This window comes from Xenopus tropicalis, chromosome 5 (genome assembly GCF_000004195.4).
Source record: "Xenopus tropicalis strain Nigerian chromosome 5, UCB_Xtro_10.0, whole genome shotgun sequence".
In the NCBI taxonomy this organism is placed as follows: Eukaryota; Metazoa; Chordata; class Amphibia; order Anura; family Pipidae; genus Xenopus; species Xenopus tropicalis.
This window is the reverse complement of record NC_030681.2, coordinates 104297742-104319019: the sequence shown is the minus strand read 5'-3', so window position 1 is coordinate 104319019 and position 21278 is coordinate 104297742. Positions and strand designations below refer to the sequence as shown.

The following is a 21278-nucleotide window of genomic DNA, read 5'->3' as shown; positions in this document are numbered from 1 at the left end:
ATGGACAGGGTAGAACATTTTGGTCAGATAACGATAAAATCTGCGCATGTATCTGTGTATCTGAGGATATCCTTGGGGGACCTACAATGGAAGTCACTTTCTTACAATTGGTGTCTGGCAACTATTTCATTTTCAGAACATGTGCCGATTTATCCTACAATTTCGGGCTGAATGTTAGTTTTAGATTGTAACATATAAATGTACGATTGATATCCGAATGTTTGTCAGAAGAAGCCTAAAATCTGAACGTGTATTGCCACATCTAGAGTATGAAGATCTAAATTACAGAAAGACCCCTTATGAGGAAATTGAGCATTCTGGATAATAGGACACATATCTGTATTTAGAAAGTAGAAGATAAGTATAAATAATGTATTCATATATAATGTAAACTTCAGTAAAATGATTATAGCTATGTAGGGGATAATTTCAGTTTCACAATAAAAGCTTGACATTAGGTTGTGGGCAAGGGTGTTAAGGTGAGTTAGCCAGATTGGGCCCGGAGTATTATACTTTTATGTTTATAACTCAGTTATTTGTTAATCATTAAGAGAGGCAAGAGTGCAGATCCCATTACCCATCTTTGCTGGCATTCACATACACAGCTTGGCTCACCTCACAGGCAATGGGGTAGCACTTGTTTTACAAAAGGCAATACTGGCCAGGTAGAATTATTCAAGCCATTTTCTGAACAGCTATATTCCAAGGAAATTAGCATTGCAAATGTTCTTTTTTTTTTTCTTTCGGCTCCAGAATGTAGATGCTGAGAATATTAAGTATATTGATTTAGTTACTGATATATGAAGGTCCTGTGGCCTGAATTATACTGTAACTGCAGGAATAAACAGGGATTTACATGGTAATGAGCTTGTCTTTGTGACTATAGGTATGCTATGAATGTTCATATGCCTCACTTATTTAGTGCCAAAGCTGAACTGAGTACAAATGGATTGTGTGCTGTACAGAGAGAGGTCACAGACCTGCATTGATTCAAACATACGCTGATGTGCGTCACCAAGCCTTTCTTTCCTGTACTTAGGAATTGCCAATTGTGTCCTAATTGCTGTTAATAGGCAATACAGATTCATTTATGATAAATCAAAATGTGATATATGGTAAAAATAAACCAAATGACAACAAATTAAATATATATAAATCAATGAAAAAAGAAATGCCACTAAAGCAGGGTTATTCTGTTTCCAAATATCTAATTGCTGCTGAACTGCACCTTTCTGTTTATCTGAGAGCAGATTATGTGTATAGCAGCTCAGCAATAGCTGGAGGGGCTGAATGTTGGCTGCAAGAGTCTGTGACTCATAGAAACCTTCTCTTCTTCATCTGTAACTGAACTTTGACTACTTAGAGATTATATTAATATACCCAGACAACACCAAAGGCTATGTATCATATTTTATACCTTATTTCCCTTTAATGTCAACTGCGCTTGTTATTTCAGGGGTGAGGCAAGATGACTAGAGGAACACTCTTCATGCGAGTCTGAAAATGTCCCCAGAGAAACCCAACCATTTACTATTGCAGTACAATAGGATACTGATAATTTAAGGCCAATCTATACCATTATTGTTACTTTTCTTACACCCCAAAATATGGTCTTTTGTTCTTTTGTGCTTGTCTTTTTATACCAGCTTCATCACTGGTTCACTTAGACTTATGACCAATTATATCCAAGAATGGGCTATGTGTACCTGGGCTATTTGTGCCACGGCTTAGTTCTTTTTTCATTGTCAACTCTACTGTGCATGTTCTCTGTCTCTGTCCCCAATGCACTATAAATTATTGGTATACCAAATAGGTAGGGAGCATCCATGGCAGTGGCATAACTACTCTGCACCAGGCCCACATCCCACATGAGTGGAGCCCTGCGCAGAGTAGCATACTCACCTGGCCCTTGGCCCTCCCCACACGCTTGCATGTAAATCCCCATTCGACGCCTGCCTGTGAGCCGGTGTGGAGCCACTGAGCTTCTGAGATTTATATGCAGCAATGAAGGAAGCAGACCTCTATTGTTATGTCACTATTCCATGAGTTTATGGTTAGTACAAAGAAAACAAATTATTCAGCACACCGCATTACATTCGTAAAATTACTTTTTTTGAAAATGACCATTTCCCTGCAAACTGGAGGCTACATCACTCTAGGGCCAACACATACTTGAATAAATCCCACTGCAAAGTCCATATTGTGATGCCAAAAGCTCATTTAATGTACTTTTCTATAATTACCGCCTGCCTCAAGTAGATGTTAATTTTCGCACAGACTAATGCGATATTTAGCACGTCTAAGTGTGTGTGAATCATACGTTAGTATTATTTCTGCGCGACAATTAATGCAATGCGGTAAAATTAACGCATGCGGTTGCGTGCTATTTAATGCACGCGATATGCGACTTAACACATGTGATAATACTTTGGCGTATCGCAAGTTTTTTTGGCGTCAATTTTAACGCAAAAAAGCATGCAATAAGCGTTATCGCATATAGTCCAATGTGTTTATAACAATTACATATTAGCCAGTACTTTTTTTGTAGCAATGATTATAGTCCATTACCTAGAAAGAAAACAGCAATACACACAGTACAATCCAATAAATACAAATATAAATAAACTATAAAAAAACATGTAGGGAAAAATTCTCATTCAATCCTTCAGGGGAAAGTGAGTCTAATTTTTTTATGACTAGTGCCACACAGAACTGGTTCTCGGCCTGCCTCTATACACTGATCTACAGGCTTCTGCCCAATCCTGAGTCTGCACTCATAGGCACTGTGTCGGTCTGGTTGCAGACACACAGAACGGATACTGTCCCAGAATTAGATATACTCAGATTTATATAGCTATATACAGATATACATAGATATATACTGTATATGCATAAATATATAATAATATAATATATGGCCAGTACTTGGCTCAATGCCAAGTCAGTAGTTTTTAATCTGCAAAATTGGAATTGGGTGGAAAAAGGCCTATCTATCTAGTAACCCTGCAAGTGGAGATTAGGGCATCTCTAGTAACTCTTTTCAAATCACCAGAATATTCCAAAGAGCTTTATAAATGTCAAATTGACTACTCTGAATTTTAATTTCAATCACCATGTGGATGGAGGTTTCTGTTTTCAAAAATACAAAATGGAAATGGGGACGTATATGTGATTTCATTCTTTTACCAGCAGAGTTCATTTTTATAGCTTACATTTCCATGTAGCTTCAGTGTCTAATGGCTTGAAACAAATGTTCATTTCAGTGTTAACACCCTGTAAACCAGCGCTTGCTGCTATCCATAATCAGTTGGTCACACAGAAAAACTCCTTAATGAATTCAGCAGCCAGAGCTGCAAACTTCAAAGCACAGGAGACCAACGTACCAGCTGTGAGCTCCAATCTAAATAGGATTTTTTACACTCATAATGAGGTTGAAAATTGCATGCTCCCCTTTCCTGAACCCTTTAACGGGATTGGTTTATTTTGCATTTCTGCAGGTAATAATATCATTATTTTTTTTATGTTCATTTTTGCCATCAACGGGCAATTTATTACTTACAACAAATGCAATGTTTGGAAGCGAATTTATTTTTAAATGCATTTAATCCGTTATGTGTTCTTTTTTTTACCTGTACATGGTTTCAATATTAAATGTGTATGGTTCTATATACACTGTATATATAGAGAGAGACTGACTGGGCTTTCTACCTACCAGGTCCCTCTTTTGGCACAGGTTAACAGAATTTAGTGCTCCAGAAAGGTTGTTGCTTGACTATCAAACTAAATTTACTGGAGAAAATTATTTTTTAAGGTCAAACTTGCATTCATATTTATTAGCATTAAGGGTCTCCCCATGATAAACAAAATGCCTCTGCAACAACAGAAAAATAGGAGTCACAGTATGGAAGCATACATGATATAGAAAGACTTCACAGTAAGCAAGCGCGTTATTATATAGAAGAAGAGCTATTTAGTGGAAGGGAAGCAGAAAGGAAAGAAACACAGTTATTTCCATGGCAGAGGATTGCTACGGGCATTTTTAAAAGGAAATATTTTGCACATTGCAAGGAGCGCTTGATTGAAAGTTATTTGTACACAGCTACAATACTTCGCTCTGTATTGATCCAATTTTATTGTACTACACTTCTCTTCTGGCTTTCAGATTTCACAGAATCTCTTATGAATTCCCTTGGAAATATTTCCAATTACATTTTATACAAGGTATTGCACAACTGCTGGATATAATAAAAACACATTTTTTTCGTCCGGTGATGGTAATGAGTAAGTAGGATTTAAAGCGCCTGTAGTGTAGGAATTTCAGCTCTTTATATGTGTATAACATAAACACCACATTCTAGGTGATAGTGGGGGGCAGGCTTCTTTAACTTGTGGCGTTCACTGATTGAGAGGTTCACTATACATAGAATAATTGATTTTTTGTTATGTTTTTCTTCTGGGATTTCAGCGTAGTTGTTAACAAACATTGATCATTAACTGGAGATGGCTTATTTACAATAGCAGTGTTTGACCTTAGACTCTCTAGTTGTTGTAGAACTATAAATTCAGACTCCAAGGATTTGCACTATAACAATCTGAAGAGCCACAGGTTGCCCCTCGCTGACTTTTGGTTTAAGGTAGCACTGACTGATCCAGATGTAATCTGATTGATATGACTAGTCTGCATATGGGACCCATATGGGATCTGATTGATGGCCAAGGGATTGTTCTCTTGTTCAGTAAAGATCTTTCCCTGAGTGGTTATCCTCAGACTGGGACATGTGTTATGGCGGAAAGAAGGTCACTTGGATTTAATGAGATCTTCTTTTGATTTATATCACTTGGAATAACTGTTGGGCCCTTGTAGTATTTTACAGGTATATGAATTCTATATAACCATATTTTTCTATCTGTATTTGTCATTTTTTATCACTATTAACAATTTTCCCTATGTGTAATGCATTTTAGGGTATAGTATATGCAGCTTTAGTAGGTGATGAGGCCTTACACCTGAAATATGGCTGATGGATGTGTCCACGACAGAAACCAACCAAAAATTAGATTTTAAAATACATGAATATGATCCATTATCCACAAACATTCCTTTTATAACCTTTTTTCTCTGTTATTATAAAACCGTACCTTGTTCTAAGATACAATGAATCCTATAGGTTTTTATTTATTGGTTAAATGATTTTTTAGCAGAATTAAGGAATGGAGATCCAAACTACTAAAAAATTCCTTATCCTGAAAAGCCCAGATCCAGAGCATTCTAGATACAATTTCCTATATCTGTACAATTTTATAATGATGTTTGACTTTAGCTTCCTTACATATTAACATGTATATGGATGATTGCAACCTATTAAACTACAAAATGGCACTTTTGCTATTGTGCATATCATATAAGAAGGGAAGATATATGCTGCTCTGCCAGACAACTGTCTCCTCGTACTTATTGGGGTAAACAAGAAGAATACAACAGGTAGAATGAATAACAGTATGTAGGGAATTTTATGCCTGCAAAAGCCAACAAATTCCGCTTATCTCCATTATATAAAAGCCTGGATTTAATGAATAAAATTCTTTTAAATTTGCATTTGAAGGATTATTATTTTTGTGCTCTTGTTGGTCTTAGTAAGACTGCTCCTTGCATAGCTGTACCATCTTGGCTACTAGCTGGATGGATGTTACTGGACTAGAACAAATGTGCAAGGGCAGCAGAATAACTGGAATGGAACATTTTAATAATACTGATGTCAAAACTGGGCGAGTTTTTTTTCTGAAGAAGAACTGCTAGAGTTCAATACGTATGAACCTGTGGGGACTAAGATCTCCTTTGTCTCAGCGATGTATAATGATCAAGAGGCCACTCTTTTCAGCTTAAAATAAACTTATATTCAGCAATAAAAAGGGCTCTTCAAAGCACACACACATAAAAAAGCTTACTGTTTTATGGGAACCATGGCCATACAGCTGTGACTATCCACCAATTTACAAAGCTCAAAAAGGGCACAAGCGAAGACCAAAATCATCTTCAGTTTTTTAACTGCTTTAATGTCAAAATAGAGTCCGGGTTCTGTGGGCCAGGCTTCAAAAATACTTCCCCTTGCAAATAAGCCATGAAAAAACTTAAGCCCATTACACCATGACACAATATAAACAAATATCAAATGCACACCTTTTATCAGAATATCTCTTTAAATATGTTTCAGCCAGCATCCTCCAACCCATGTGACCAGAATGAAATGTAAGTATTTTCCTGGTAACACTCAACTCTATTATCCAACTCTATTATTCAACAACTGTTACAAACAAAAAAAATTATTATTATTTTTTTTTTTTTAGATGTGTCAGGTATATCGAACAGCCCTTTAATGTATGGTATGTATGGTGAGTATAAATCAGGGTTTCAGATTAATTAAATAACAAACAAGACTGCTTATAGTTTATGAAGAATGCAGGTTTGGAGTTTTTGTAATATCACAGAAGTGTGATTTATTGTTCCGCTCCTTATCTGTCTGAAATTAAAGATTAGCATATCCTTGGGATGGGTTCATCTGTTCATCTGATGTTTCCTAGATGAGAATGGAAGATTAGAAGATGTATGATTTTATAATTAAAATTGTCCTGCAGGACATTTTGATACCGGTTATGACATGTTTATAATAGGAGCCTAGGAACTGCTCAACAGATTCCACACTCATACTTTCTGGAATGGGTTCTATAGTTATTTATTTTACACCTAGAGCAGGCAGACAAAAGATTCCAACACTTTCAGTGTGTGGTCAGTCAGCTAAAGCACTAGTTTTATTATTTGTACTTGAACCACTCACTTGTTGCATTTACTTTGCCCATTATGTATGAGTCTTAAGCATCAAGGTAGTTATGGAATACTAAGGTACTATGGGTACTATGTCCTAATTGTAAGCAGGATAGTTAAGATAGATTTTTTTTTGGTCATAACAAAGAGGCCCAATCAGCCCCCCATCAGCCCAATAAATAGTTACTGTCTATGACATTTTACAGTAGCCCCTATGGCATTTGACAAGATCCACAGATTGCCAGTCCAGGAGTGACAATAACCTGCATTGCATATAGAATGGCTTGTTCAGTGCCCTTAGCACTTTTGCACTTTCTTCCTTCTAGCTAAACTGTTTGGTACTCAGATGTCACCTAGTTTGAAAGAAGTGGTCAGATGTCCCCTAGAGATATTAAATGTATAGATTCTAGTTCTAATATAAAATATAGATAGGAAACTGGAGTAAAGTAACATGGGAGTAGGATTGTTATGGAGTAGGTTAATTTGGTTTATTTTATACTGAAAAGGGCTCTAGGCTTGATAGCTGAGGCAGAGTTTGCAACCTTCCACTGTATGTATGTGGTATGTGCACTGTATGTACTAAGGAAAGGCAAATACAATGTTGCACATAACAAGGGGACTCCTCAATTGACCCTTCGCCTTGAGGCACCCCACTGAACCCCCTTGTTACATACCTTAATAAAACACCAGGAGACAAAGGTGGAGAAGCCACATCACCAACCATGAGAGCAGTGCAGCAGCCCTGCTGCTAGTCCTGGATCTGCAGTGTCTCGATGATAGGAAATCCAAGCAGGCTGTCACCTAGCACAAGCAGTAGTAGCGTCTGTATCTATCAATCCACCGCGCAGTCACAGGAGAGAACATCCTTTCTCCCTCTGCTAAAATTACCTGTGCAGTACTCTGGCAAGGTCCTACTGCTGCTGTGACAAATAAAACTAAATATGTTATCACATATCCAACCTGAAGCCAGTGCCAATTATGCCTCAAGAGGGAAACAATTCCTTCCTGACCCCCTTGGCAATAGGAAACATTCCCTGCTGACTCTCAAGTTTATACTGTATAAAGATACAGAAAGCACAATATAACAATGCATTCAGGAAAACATCCACATTCAGTTATTAATAGATAATATGAGAACAAAAAGAGAAACTCCTGACATTTTGCAAAATATCCAAAAAGGGGGCGGGTGAGTGGGATGTTTCTACCTCTCAGAAGAAAAGAAAGTGAGTGCTTCTTTCTCTGACATCACATCCCTCTCTTTCTTCGCCCCCCAGACCCCTCTCTTTCTCCTGCCTTAACTCTTTCCTTCTCACCTAATCACAGTTGATCCTAGTTCTGCCAATCTCTAAACATAAACCAGTGTAATCTGGCTGCTGGTTATTCGGATCCCTTGTCATTCAGCCCCTGTGTGTGTGTTTGTGTGTTCAGTATACTGCATTGACATTAAGGGCATTTATAATGTTACTCCAGGGACATTGAGGGGATTTGGAATGTACAGTAGAGTTTATTTAGTTCTCACTGTACTGCATGGATACTGAGGAACTGTGCATTATAAGGGACTGTTCATTATAGCATACTGAATTGGGGGGTCTAGAAAAAGGTGGCAGGAACACTGGAGGAAGTTGCATAGTGTAATGCAGAGATAACATGGCTGCACCAGCACAATGCATAGATAGGGAGCCTGGAGCTAAAATATCAAGTCAAGTTGGGGACCCAAGACTGACAGTTGTGGGGCAGGGGGGAGCAAATTGGATAACAACATATTTACACATAAATTTAGTTTGACATTTACTGCACTGAGTTAAAATTGGTCTCACAAAATCTGATTTGTCAGATGAAACCATATATCATATCTTGTTTGTTCGGGATACGGTTTATTCAGATTGTAAGATCAAGGAAATGTAATGCTTTCATGATCAAACACTGTGAGCTCGATTAATACATTCACTGTAGTGTCCGGGCAGCAAATTAATGAGAAAATTCCTAGACCTGGGATTTTTCTTTGAGGTGAGATATTTATGTTTATTAGGCAATTAATTGGTCTTTCACTTGGCATTAAAAGCACAGTTTGACAGGTAATGTGAAAAACCTTTATCAAGTTAATTATCAGGCACTTCTACAGTTATTGTTGACATATTTTCTCTTGAATAATGTAAAAAAATCCTTTACTGCATAAGACTGTATATTTATTCAAAGTAATGAAAAAAATAATTACTGTAGTATGAAAGCCTACTCAGTATGTGCATAGGATGTAATTACATTAATCCTAAAACATATATAGAGAAATGGATTAAAAATCAGGAGTGTACATGTTATACTTTGTGCTAGCATTACCGAATAGTGTATGAAACGCAATGAGCTTAGTTTGGTAAAGGTAACTCCTATAAAAGCACTATTATCTGTAAAAAGTATTAAAAGCATAGCTTAATTTAATTTAGTATCAAAAATGTTATACATTTCTGCATGGCTTCCTGGTGTAAATTATGCCTTGTTTTGTTGCTGGTGTGGGTTTAGTGGGAGGTAAGATTGGGCCAGCTGTTGCCTATACCTGGTGGGGGGGGGGGGGGGCATAAATGCACCCAGCTCAGGCAGACAAGGACTTGGGGAACCTATAAATCACCTCAGAATTTAGGAGAGAGTATTGTGCTTAATGACTAAACAATACTTTTGCCAATACATTGTGTTGTATCATTCCAAAATCCTTGCTTGTGTTATTATTTACTATCTAATGTGATAGTGAATTAGTGAATACAGTATTACTTATAAATATACTAGAAAGCCTACATCTTGAGTGATATTTTTCACTTGCTCTGCTTTGGATAATCCATCAATTGCATGAGAAAGTGTAACAATGCAACTCCCTGTAAAATCACCTGCAACATAGCAAATCATTTAACAGACTACACAAAACAACTGCAGCTTCTGTATATAGGGAAGCGTTTCTAGACATGCCTTTTGATTCAGTGAGCCCACAATTTCCTAAAAAAGAAGCGGAGATTAGGACTGGTGCTTCTGTTTCTGCTTTGTAAAGATGCTATCAATGCTCAGCAAAATGTAGCTGTTCTGTAACAGAGCGAAAAAAAAAATCAATAAGAAAGAAAATGTAAAAAGCAAAATCCGTAACACATTTTTATTTAGAGCTTATCTAAATCTCACAGTCAGACATGTTTTTTCTTTCATTTAGTTTGACTTACTTATAGTTAAGTGCTTAATTGCTTGTCTGGACGAAAAAAGAGCCCCAGTCTTTTGCACCAGATCACTATGTAAATGCTTTTTGTGTTTCAGGGTCTTCCTGATTTTGCTGCTAATCTTTATTTTGCGCTGTTTGATCTCCTGCTGCCTACAATGCTGGATAAAGAGACGCGCAAGATATTCATCTAGACATACAGTCACTGTGGTTACCTTGAGCAGCTTGGATTCTGTATACGGTAAATGAAAATTTAATCAGAGAAACCCTGTTCCTGAGTGGATTTGTTGTTTAGCTACTTTAGCTGTTACAGAAAAACACAAATTCAAATTACCGTTCAGGGGCTGGCAGCCAGGTCCTTTGCTCAAATGTTGGAAAAACTGAAAAGGAAAAAATCATTTTTAATGACAGACAAATGAAGACTTTTTGCCTTTTACAGGTGTAAGAATATTCAAATATGTAAACAAAATTATAGGGATACATTATACCTAAGGCTTACCTGGGATATATTTGGATTTCCAGTTTACAAGAAAATATATATATCAAGGGGTCTTGATAAAGGTCTTAAATGGAGACCGAAACATTGGTCTGTTTTTAGATGTTTTAAATAAAAGTATTTTTTATCTTTTTATAAGGAAGGTTCCCAGTGTGCACCTTTTTTCATGAGATATGTGATTCCAGTACAGTTTTGGTAGCACCTGGGTCAATTGTTTTGTCAAGAATGGTGTGCTTTGTTGGACTGTATATATATATATATATATATATATATATATATATATATATATATATATATCCATTCCCAATGATTGTGCGCACACCAGTGTCCTTCAATCAGGTTTATTAATGGTTTACTTCATAATTGATAATATCAACGTTTCAGTCCTGGTCTAGGACTTTATTCAAGATGTCAATGTGTATGTACTGACATCTTAAATAAGGTCCTTGACCAGGTCCGAAACGTTGATGTTATCAATTATTAAATAAACCATTAATAAACCTGATTGAAGGACACTGGTGTGCAGCACCCATCGTGATTTGTGAGTGTGGACTGTGTATGGAAGTGCGGACTGTACGGGGTTATATATATATATATATATATATATACAATGTAAATTATGATGCAGGTATCTGTGCTCTGAAATGGAGTGCAGAAGCCTGTGGCTGTTTGCACACAGCTAAATACAGTGCAAAAAATTGCCAGTTACGGACTTTTTTTGCACTTTGCGTGAGGCCTGCTAGATTTTTATCCAATGCTACTCTGTTCCACTAAACTACTGTGTGTACTGTTTGACCGTGCAAAGATATAATAGCAGTTTGCATTTTACAGTTCTGGAAGGTTGCATTGTTTCCTGCTTGTCAGTATATTGTAATCTGAAACAGGTAAGCAGATTTTGAACAATCTCTTGATTTGAAGATCATATGATGGCATGTTTCCAGGAGAAAATTGTCACCAAAGATTGTAAAATACCCCAAAAAATTAATCTGGAAGTCAGCATGTCACCCATTTAGATACAATTATATAAAGAGGGGCTATATGACCATGAATGCTTGGGCCATGTCACTACGGAGAGGGTGATTAAAGCTGTGAAAGCAGTGCTGATAGCTGATGGCAGTACACGTGTGATGCTATTAGTGGGGAATCTACAGTAACCTGTTGTACTCAATGGACATCCTTTATTTAACATTAGTTTTGCAAGTTAGCTACATTTTTACAAGCTTTACACGTTAACGGGCAGAAGAATCACGTTTATACTACAGAAAATAGCATAATCTCTGCAACAAATAAAATACCTTTGTCTCGAGCTTGGAGATGAGAAAGAAAAGAGATGAGATCAAATCCTTGAAATGTATTAAGGGATTCAACATGAGTACAAATCTCTGGTGGCTTTGGAGTAGAAGAGGCTTTTCCCACATTATTACACTAGAGCACTTAGTGTTCCAATGGGCTTTGGTACATTACTTTGTACCTGACCATCTGAACTGAAACACATATTTGGCAGTGAGGGAAAAAAACGTTTTTAGGCTTGCTTAATTTTTACCCAAGGTGACTTGCATTTCTTATATAAAGTCTTTATTAACTGAAGCACAAATGTAGCTCTCTTGTACCATGCCTAGCAATTCTATTTCAGCTTTATTTTTTTTCTCCTTTGCTTATACTTTTTTAGTTGCAGCATGAACTTGTATATCTGTTACTAGCTTTTACAGAAAGAGGTATGGGATCTATTAACAATAAATGCTATTATCCAGAAAAATGCAGAAAGCTCAAAAAGGGAATGACAATTTCTATAGTGTCCTCATGAACCAAACAATTCTCCATTCCCACTTAATTTCCTTCTTTCAATATAATAATAACAGTACCATGTAGTCATCACACTGCATAAATCCACGCTGAGGGCAGAATATAACTACATTATATTTGTTGATGTTAAAATGCTTTTTGCAGTATTAAGTCAAGGTGCTACTTGCTGAAAAGCTATAGGTCCCCACCTGCACTTGGGCAAAAAAATTTGATTTGTTGAGTCAGATTTAGCTCCAATCCTTCCCACAGATGTAGATATTATATTCAAAGATGGGCCCTCACTATTACATGATCTTTCACGGTTTTCAGTTCTGAAAATACAATTTGCATGATTAACGACCAGCTCATCTAATAAGGCGCAGCACATTGTTATCATGGGCAAATTGGGATTAATAATGCTTTGATGTGGATTTGATAATATGATTTGCTTAGGGGAGAAGTAACACTATATTACAAAAATAATCATAAAGGTCTTTAGCATGCTTAGTAAATATGTAAAGGTATACCTATGTGCCTTAATTACAGGTTCAGAGTAGGCTCTTGTGACAGGGAGCTGCCACCCCCTCTAACCTTGCCTTCTCCCTGCAGGCCAGTTGCTTAGCACTTGTGCCTCCCTGATAAATGAAATCCATGGTCTCTAATGCACGGGTCACCATTATCCTCCCCTGTTACCAGCTCAAAATGATCAGGAGTGGGGTGAGAAAGCTGCCATTAATCTTGTGACTGAAATTATAGTTTGAGTGCTTCATTCTTTACAAATGTATGTTTATCTTTATAATGCATTTAACAAACATTTTAAGTGACATATTTTAAAGGAAAACTAAACATTAACTGCCCGACCCTCCACACAGGGCTCTTTCCTAACTACATTGCTGGCCATGTGTAAACTTCAAAGCTTACCATAACAGCTATTAATGTGCAGAGCTGTGCAGCAGGCTTAGCAGCCACCATGTCTGATTACTTCCACTTCTGGAATCCTGTATACTTTTTATTATCATGTAGCCATCAACCATATCACCTTGAACTCCTGTGGCTCTTATTGGATGTGGCCTGCTTCCAGATAGCAGTGCACATACATGCAGTACAGTGTCACATAGAGTTACTGGAATTACAATAGGTGAACTTAAAAAGAAAAAGGTCAAGACTCTCAGAAGCACAGCTAAACCAGGAATATAACTACTTACCATCCTCCAACCGCAATACAAAGCCCATTTATCATCATTATTCAAAAAGGGATCCTCCTTGCAAGCATTTACACTATAGTTAGGGGTAAAATATTGAACACATTGAAAATCACAATCACAATGCTATGGGGCAGAATTAAAAATGCTTGAGCCTTTGGGCTCGAGCATTCACATACTAAAACCACATGAGAGCAGGGTCGGACTGGGCCGCCGGGACACCGGGAAAAATCCCGGTGGGCCCCGGCCCTATTGGCCCCAGCGGCCCAGTCCGACCTTTGCCGGCGCTCCCCGCTACTGACTGTTCCTCCCCGACGCGTTCAATTTATACGAGCTCGGGGAGGACGTCAGGCGGGGGCCCTTCGGGGGGGTTAGGGGGGCCCTTGGGGGGGTTAGGGGACGCGGCTGGGGCACCTGCAGGGCCCCTGGGGCGGGAGCCCCAGTGGGCCCTGCACCCCCCAGTCCGACCCTGCATGAGAGTTCCCAAACTCTTGCATGATTTTTTATCCGAATAGCACACTTTGTGCAATCAGGTTTTTCTTTTCCCCAACAAAAAAATAAAAAGCTCGGCACCTTAAACCTGGTTTTAGTATCCAAATGCTCAAGCCAAGATCGTCAAATCCGCCACTAACCTTCAGGGCTGAAAAGGCAGATAAGGAAGTAGAAACAATAGGATTTCTACCTCCTTCTGCCGATTCAGCCCTGACGGCAGATTTTGCGAAATCTTTTAACCTGGCCGATTGGCGAGTCAACCGATATCAGCAGCCTTCTGCGATATTGGTTGACTCGCCGACTTGCCATACACGCACCGAATATCATACGAAACGAGGTTTCGTACGATATTATCGGTGCGTGTATGGCCAGCTTAAGAGTTTGTGCTGACATGGTTTTATACTTAATAGATCTTACTATACAGTACCTTACAGACAGTTAATGGTAAAATGAAGGAATATTGGCCTGGAACATAATATTTGTAATTAAATAGAGAACTGGCTGAAGAATAGATTAGTTGTGGTAATTGAATCATTTTCTAATTGGCACTGTATTGTAATGGAGTAAAATATGGGTCTGCCCATTTCTTTTTGACTTGTTTATTAATTACCTGGAGGTGGGCATTGTAAACACTGTCTCTATTTTTGCTGAAAATACTATATTGTGCAAAACTACATGCTCAATCCAGGATGTTTCCAAAATGTTTGGAAAATGGCAAATAAGATTCAATGCTGATAAATGCAAGGTTATGCACTTTTGTAGAAATAAAATACACAAAAGTTATGTACTAAATGAAAAGAGTTTGGGTTTTTTTGTGGATAACACACTGTGAAACTATATAAAACAGCCTCCTTTTTGTGCCTTACTGTATTCCTGTACATTATTAACACTACAAGTGCACTATGAAACCACTTTGTCAGTTAAACTGCAGAATGTACACAGGTATGATCATATCAGTAACAATACAGAATGCTACATTGGCTCAGTAGGGCTGTTTGTTCACTGCTGACCAGGGAGATGTTTGCAAGTGTTTGTATATTCTTTCTGTGCCTCCCACACTTCAATATTATTGAGGCAGGTTAATGATTGCTGATAAACACAGTGGAACTTTAAGGTGTAGCTAAAAGCATTCTCTTCAGTTCTCATGCTAAACTGCTTCCAGTTGTCCTGGACTGGGATTCAGAATAGGCCCCGGCATTCCACGCACACAGAGGCCCATACAGCCCCCACCGGCCCAATAAGTAGTGTCTGTCTATGGCATTTTACAGCAGCCCCTCTGGCATTTGCCAGAATCCACTGATTGCCAATCTGGTCCTGGCTTCCAGGCTGTGTCCCTACAGGGTGGACAGCCCCCAATGTTTTTGAACGACTATCCTACAGTGTATTGTGTGAATTTAAATAATAAACCCCACTGTGGACTGACATTAATTACTTTTTTCTGTAAGAATAGCATAGTTTGTGCAAATCTTATTAAAAGTTTTCTTCTCACTGCACACTCTGTCAGTAGTATGCTACAGAGTCAAACAATTAACCAGAGGAAAAATACGGCAAGAGTCAGTTTACTTGTTTAAGGTGCAATTCACCATTTTACATAGAATGCAGCATTCTGCCGTGTTGTGTTTGTCACAATTGCTTCTGGTTAATCAGAATCAAAATTGGGCTGCACATATTTCCCTCTGCTTCTGTTTGTATACATGTTCAGAGCCAACAGATGTACCTGTTTTCTTGCATTAACCAATGCTGTCATCCACAACATTGGGCAGGAGGAGGTGAGGGAGAACGGAACAAGTTCTAGCTCTGACAATTTAATGTTAGTAAAACAAAGAGTACATAAGCAACACAAAAACACCTTTTTCAACTGTAACTTTCTGCTACAGATGTGTAATCCAGGACTGTGCCTTGTTGGAAATTGATGTAGTCAATATGGCTTAAATCTGAATTGGAGTTCATTTGGCTTCACCAGAAAGCTAATCCACACTCACGAAACAGTAACTGGTTTGGGGATTCTTAAAGCCAATGTAGCAATTAAGCACCAAAATCTGTATACAGATGTTAAATAACAAGTTCTTCTGTATTAGAACACTGACAGAAATACAAAAAAAGTGCAAAAGCACATGTTCTCCCCACAATGCAGTGACATAACTACTATACAACAGGGGGCTTGGCAGACAGAGGGGCCTGGACCAGTCACTCACTAGCTCCCCTGTTGCCACTAGCTGTTTATGGGGTTTTACCCACACTTAATTCCATACAAATGTAATGTATAAAGAAACAGACCCCCTGCCAATGCAGAATGACTCTCACTTTTGTGCAGGTCTCCTTACAAAAATAAGGTCTTGATTGTGCTGGAAGGTGTGTGGGAACAGTTTATCTATCCACTATACCAGCTATAATAGTGTTTGAGTTATTCCTTTAATTCTGTCCTTGCTGTGCTTATAGCAAAGGTATTTCCTCTGCTTATTCTGTACTTATTACACTTACGTATACAGAACAGCTAATGGAAGGTCACTGGACTCCAGTTTACAGAGACCCAGGTTTCATTATTGGTCATAATTCCTGTGTTGCTTCAGGTGCACTTTGTTGTCATTACACCATATCTCTTTTATAAAGTTTACTTTTTTAATGTATTTTACTCTTCAGTTTTTGTAAAGCATAAGGCTGCAGAGATATTCAGATTATTTGTAAAAGTATTTTTTGATTTTGTGGGTGTTTACCTGAAAAGTGTGAGAACAATAAGTTTTGTAGGCACTAATTGCTTCTGTATAGGTTTCCCACTGAGCTGGCTTTCTCTCTGTTCTTTCCTTCAACATTGCTGTTTTTCCTCTTGTGCTGACACTGTTTTCCCTCTTTTCTTTGGCTAGTTAGTATAAGTATTGGTATATACTGTATATGTGAGTGTACAGAGAGGTCTATATAAGTATGTGTAAATATGTACATGTGGGGTTCCTATGTAACTATGGCTGAGTTTTTATCTCAGTTTTGTCGGCCAAGCTGGTGCCCTAGGCAACACGTACACATGAGGTCTGGGGGTGTGTGATGGGATGGGTCATTGCCTGCACCGCGTAGTGACAACCGCGTAATTACAAGTGGCGGGGGCAATGACAAAGGAGCGCAGACTAGGGGTTGGCAGGAGGGGCTCCTGCCTGGCACCCCCCAATCATTACACCCTAGGCAGCTGTCTTTTCTGCCTTCCCCTAATTCCGGTTCTGTACACCCCTGTCACTGTCCACCCTCTCCGTGTGTTTCTACCTTTCCTCTTTTGCCCAACTTGAGTCAACTTGGTCCTGCTAAATCAGAATGCACAAATAGAAAATGGGGGAGCCTCACAGAGTCACCTCACTCTTGTGCATTGTACATAGACTGTGTGCAAGAAAGAGGGGTTATTTTAATCATCCTCTGCTTATCCACTGCACATTGCTTCCTCATTTTTAGAAACAGGAGGACCATAATAGCCATTACTAGTGATGAGGTCAAGTAATGCTTTGCAAGGATAGGGGTAGATCCCGAGTCCCAAAGTCATTTTCAGTACTGATAAGCGAATCTGTCCCGCTTCGCTTAGCCGAAAAATTTGCGAATTTTTCTAAAAATTCGCGAATCGGCGGAAAATTTGCAAATCGGCGAAAATGTTGCACGTCAAAGAAAAATGTCGCCCACGGCTATTCTTTTGTCGCGCGGCTATTCTCTTGTCACCCGCGGCTATTATTTTGTCGCGCAGCTATTATTTCGTCGCCCGCGGCTATTATCTCGGCGAAAATTTTTGGACGTGTGCCGAATTTTTCTGCATCTAATTTTTTCATCCGTTTCGCAAAACAATCCGCCAATGGTAAAACGCGGATATTCGCCATGAATCCATGCCTGGCGAAACATTTCGCCCATCACTAATTTTCAGTTCTGTTGCACAATTCAGGATATGATCTGTGATCATGGGACAAGCCCTCAAAACCATTACTGTGAAGTATGCAATGAGCTTACCATACATGGAGAGATTGAAGCTACTGACTTGTCCCCTTCAGGGGTTTCAGCAGATTATCTGCCTGTGTATGGATCCTCCTCAACGGAAACCTGGGGCCAAATGATGAGATCAGCCTGATTTGGACCTTAAAAAGATCTGATCATTTGCTGACCTTGCAACACAGGAAGATCTTAATGTGTATAGCAACTTGAGCTATTAAACAAAACACTTGTATTATTTGTAGATGTGTGGCAAAGGTACAAGTCTGAATACCTGAGGAGAAATTGCAATGCATATGTTTGGGTTCTGCACTCATTTTCAGGGGAAAATGAGAGCTAGGAGGCTGAATTTTTCTAAGCACATCTTGCTCAGGAGGCACTGTGTTATGGAAGCATCATGAAGTTAGGTGTATTAAGGAATATATCTTCCCTCACATTGCTGAAAAAAACAAAAAGCCATCATGTCTCTTAGCAAAATGTCTGCAGTTTCATTTCTTACAGAGAACTACATTATTGCTGCACATCACTCACACAGCATAGGCCTAATTCAATTGCCGTGAAAGCAGACATCATTTTAAATGAGATTTTCCCCTGTATGGAAAGATTCGTTCTGTAGGAAACCAAGGTGAAAATACAAAGAAAGTATAAAAATAACCAGTAATGTAATAGCAGTGCCAGAGTGAGTGTTCATCCTTAGAGGTTCCTACAGGTCAGGGGGCCTATAGCAGTATCACGATTGCCCTGTGAGCCATAATGTGCAGAAAATGAATGCAGAACCCAGAGAGGCTACAAGTGAAATGGAAATGAAAGTATAAATAAATAATAATAAAGAGCAAAATGAGGTTGTTATAAAAATGCAAGTGTATTATTCAGTGATTTTGGTTGCTTTCCATGTGAAAATTTGCTCTGTGTTAGTAAATGACTTCACAGCTCCTTCATTCACATCATGTATATTCTTTTCCAGCAGACTTAGGGGCTAGTATATTATTACTGAATAGGTCATTCTGTCCTCGGTTCTTGTGTATGTTTGTTACATTGCTAGAACTGTGAAAACCATTATTCTCAATACAATATTAGTAAATCAGGAAAGGAATCAGCATTTTATTACATCTGGTTAACCAGCAGGTGGTGCTCAAAGACTTTTTGTGATCCAAACATGAAATTAACTGATGAACTAACTGATTACCCTTTACCCCAGTACAAGACTGTTCTCAGTGCCATTCGTCTCAGACATGGATGCCACATCTGAATGCTGAAGCTTCTTGTGTGTCCTCTGCACTGTCTATTGGTGGGTTGGAAGCAGGAGCACCACCTTCTTATGAAGAACTGTTTCACACAAGCAAGCTCTGATTTTTCACTAAAATATCTCTTGTCCGGGGTATAAACTGGGAGATAAGATGTTAGATGTTATCATTATTGGAAGATTGTTTATATTGTTAAAATTAAATATTAGAAAAACACTCATTTTCATTGAAAGGCTCAAAAAAGTGTTTTTCAGTCACTCAATCAGATGTATGCAGGGGTTCAATGGATAATATTTCCCTACTCTGAGAACATACCCTGTGGCTGGAGGGAAAACCCTTTTGGGCCAAGGGTGTGAAGTGTTATTCTCTATCTACTGTATAAAAGTGAGGGGGTCACAGACTTAGGCCTATGACTATGAAGATTTTCATTCATCCAGGTCATGGTATATCTAGTATAACTAAATCTAAAGTAACTGGACTTGCTAAGTAATCATTGAAGACGTTTCACTACTCATCCGAGCAGCTTCTTCAGTTCTTAGGTCTCTCTTGTCTCCATACTATGGAGAAGAATGGATAGTGCCAATAAGCCTGAGTTCAAAAGAAGTGTCCCATGTTAAGAGAGCACAATAATGAGAGTTGGTGTTAATGAGAACCAGTTAGTGTAAAACTAGCTCTTGAACTGTCTACAAGGGGGAGATAGCTATTGGAACTGGTTCTAGGCTCCACCAAGGAGAAGCAATGCTGATACCTGCTGGTGTAGGGAAGGGGCTGGTATGCTGAAACTGGATTCCTGTTGATGAGGAGTAACCTATGAAAGAAACTGCCATTAGTTACACTAGTCTGGGTCTATTTTTGGATCCACTACAGTAATTAAAATAATTTTCTGAAACATTTGTCCACCAAATAAAGTTCATGTTACTTAAAATTGTTCAGTAAATAAAGTTCATGTTATTTAAAAACTTCTGGTGCCCAAATAATTGTGAAGAGTTGAGAAGTGTGTATATCAATTAATGTGATGAACCTTTCTTGTAGGGCTACAGTAAGGGCCCAGTGAGAGAGAATCCCATGGAAGGTGTGATCTGCCTGTATGAAGCAGATAGATTCTTACAAATGGTGTTACATTGGTGTTAAATTAGACAAAGGAATGATGCACTGCTCACCAGATTGACATACAATCTGCTGTACTGCACTGTGTACATAAATAGCACTATAAAAATTAAAATACACATACAAGAGGCAGTGATTAATAATATAATAGCTTAATCTGCACCAATATCCTTAGAAAAATATCAGCCATTCAGACTATAGTTCCAAAAATATCAAAAAGTGTCACCATAACTGACCCTCAATCAGTTGTATTTAAAAGAGTATTTAGTCATTATGTCCAAATCTCCCCAAAAATAACCTTCAGGCTGGGTCCCACCTGCTACTGCTCCAGGCTCCGACAGAGAGGCCAAACAGATAGAGTTGCCACCTTTTCATTCTCATTCATTCAAGTCCATAAGTCAAATAACATGGGGGTGGAGGCGGATAAAATTAGGGGGCGGGTGGGTAATGTTGGGAAGCAGGTTGAATCATGGGGGGGCAGGCTTGTGATTTTAGGGGGTGGAGCTATGACTTGGCAATTGGCTGATCACTGTATCATTCAAAGAGAGTCCTGTTTAGATTTCTTAATTAGGAAAACAGGGCAGGCAGTTTTGTCCTGGTCTGTCCTTACAAAAAACAGGCTGTGGGGTCAAAACCAGATAGGTGGCAACCCTAGTCTGGGAACCACTGGACTAGACTTTAGTAACATATAAAAGGGCTTTTTTGTATTCTTTAATTTTCCCACTTTGACTGTCCCTGGTCAACCAGGTGATGGATGGTTGTTGATGACAGTTTATTGAATATACGAGCAATATGTGGAGTTACACATTACTTTAGTATTTTTTGCCTCTCAGGCACCATATAGTACATGACCTGACAACAAGATGGAACAAAACTAAATGTCAAAAAGTCTTTGAAGGTTCTCATTCGTCCAGGTCATGGTATACTGTATCTGTAGTAATAAGTCCAATCAACTGGAATGGCTGTGTTTTTTTTGTTTTGTTTTTTAAGACGTTTC

At 38.5% G+C, this 21278-nt stretch overlaps 1 protein-coding gene across 1 annotated transcript; it reads left to right on the top strand.

The window, feature by feature from the left end:
* The first annotated feature begins 3360 nt into the window (after positions 1–3360).
* tmem207 (transmembrane protein 207) lies at positions 3361–10700 on the top strand. Its single transcript, XM_031902994.1, has 4 exons — positions 3361–3497; positions 6213–6247; positions 6346–6390; positions 10106–10700. The coding sequence occupies exons 1-4, from the start codon at positions 3426–3428 to the stop codon at positions 10254–10256; spliced, it is 303 nt and encodes a 100-aa protein (XP_031758854.1). The 5' UTR covers positions 3361–3425; the 3' UTR covers positions 10257–10700.
* The last annotated feature ends 10578 nt before the right edge of the window (positions 10701–21278 follow it).

What these genes read in the sequence shown, in the direction of transcription:
- tmem207 (XM_031902994.1), top strand. Translation starts at nt 3,426, where the DNA reads ATGAGGTTGAAAATTGCATGCTCCCCTTTCCTGAACCCTTTAACGGGA. An exon ending in CCATGTGACCAGAATGAAAT is followed by an intron (nt 6,248 to 6,345) that starts GTAAGTATTTTC and finishes TTTTTTTTTTAG; the next exon opens with ATGTGTCAGGTATATCGAAC. An exon ending in TTTAATGTATGGTATGTATG is followed by an intron (nt 6,391 to 10,105) that starts GTGAGTATAAAT and finishes TTTGTGTTTCAG; the next exon opens with GGTCTTCCTGATTTTGCTGC.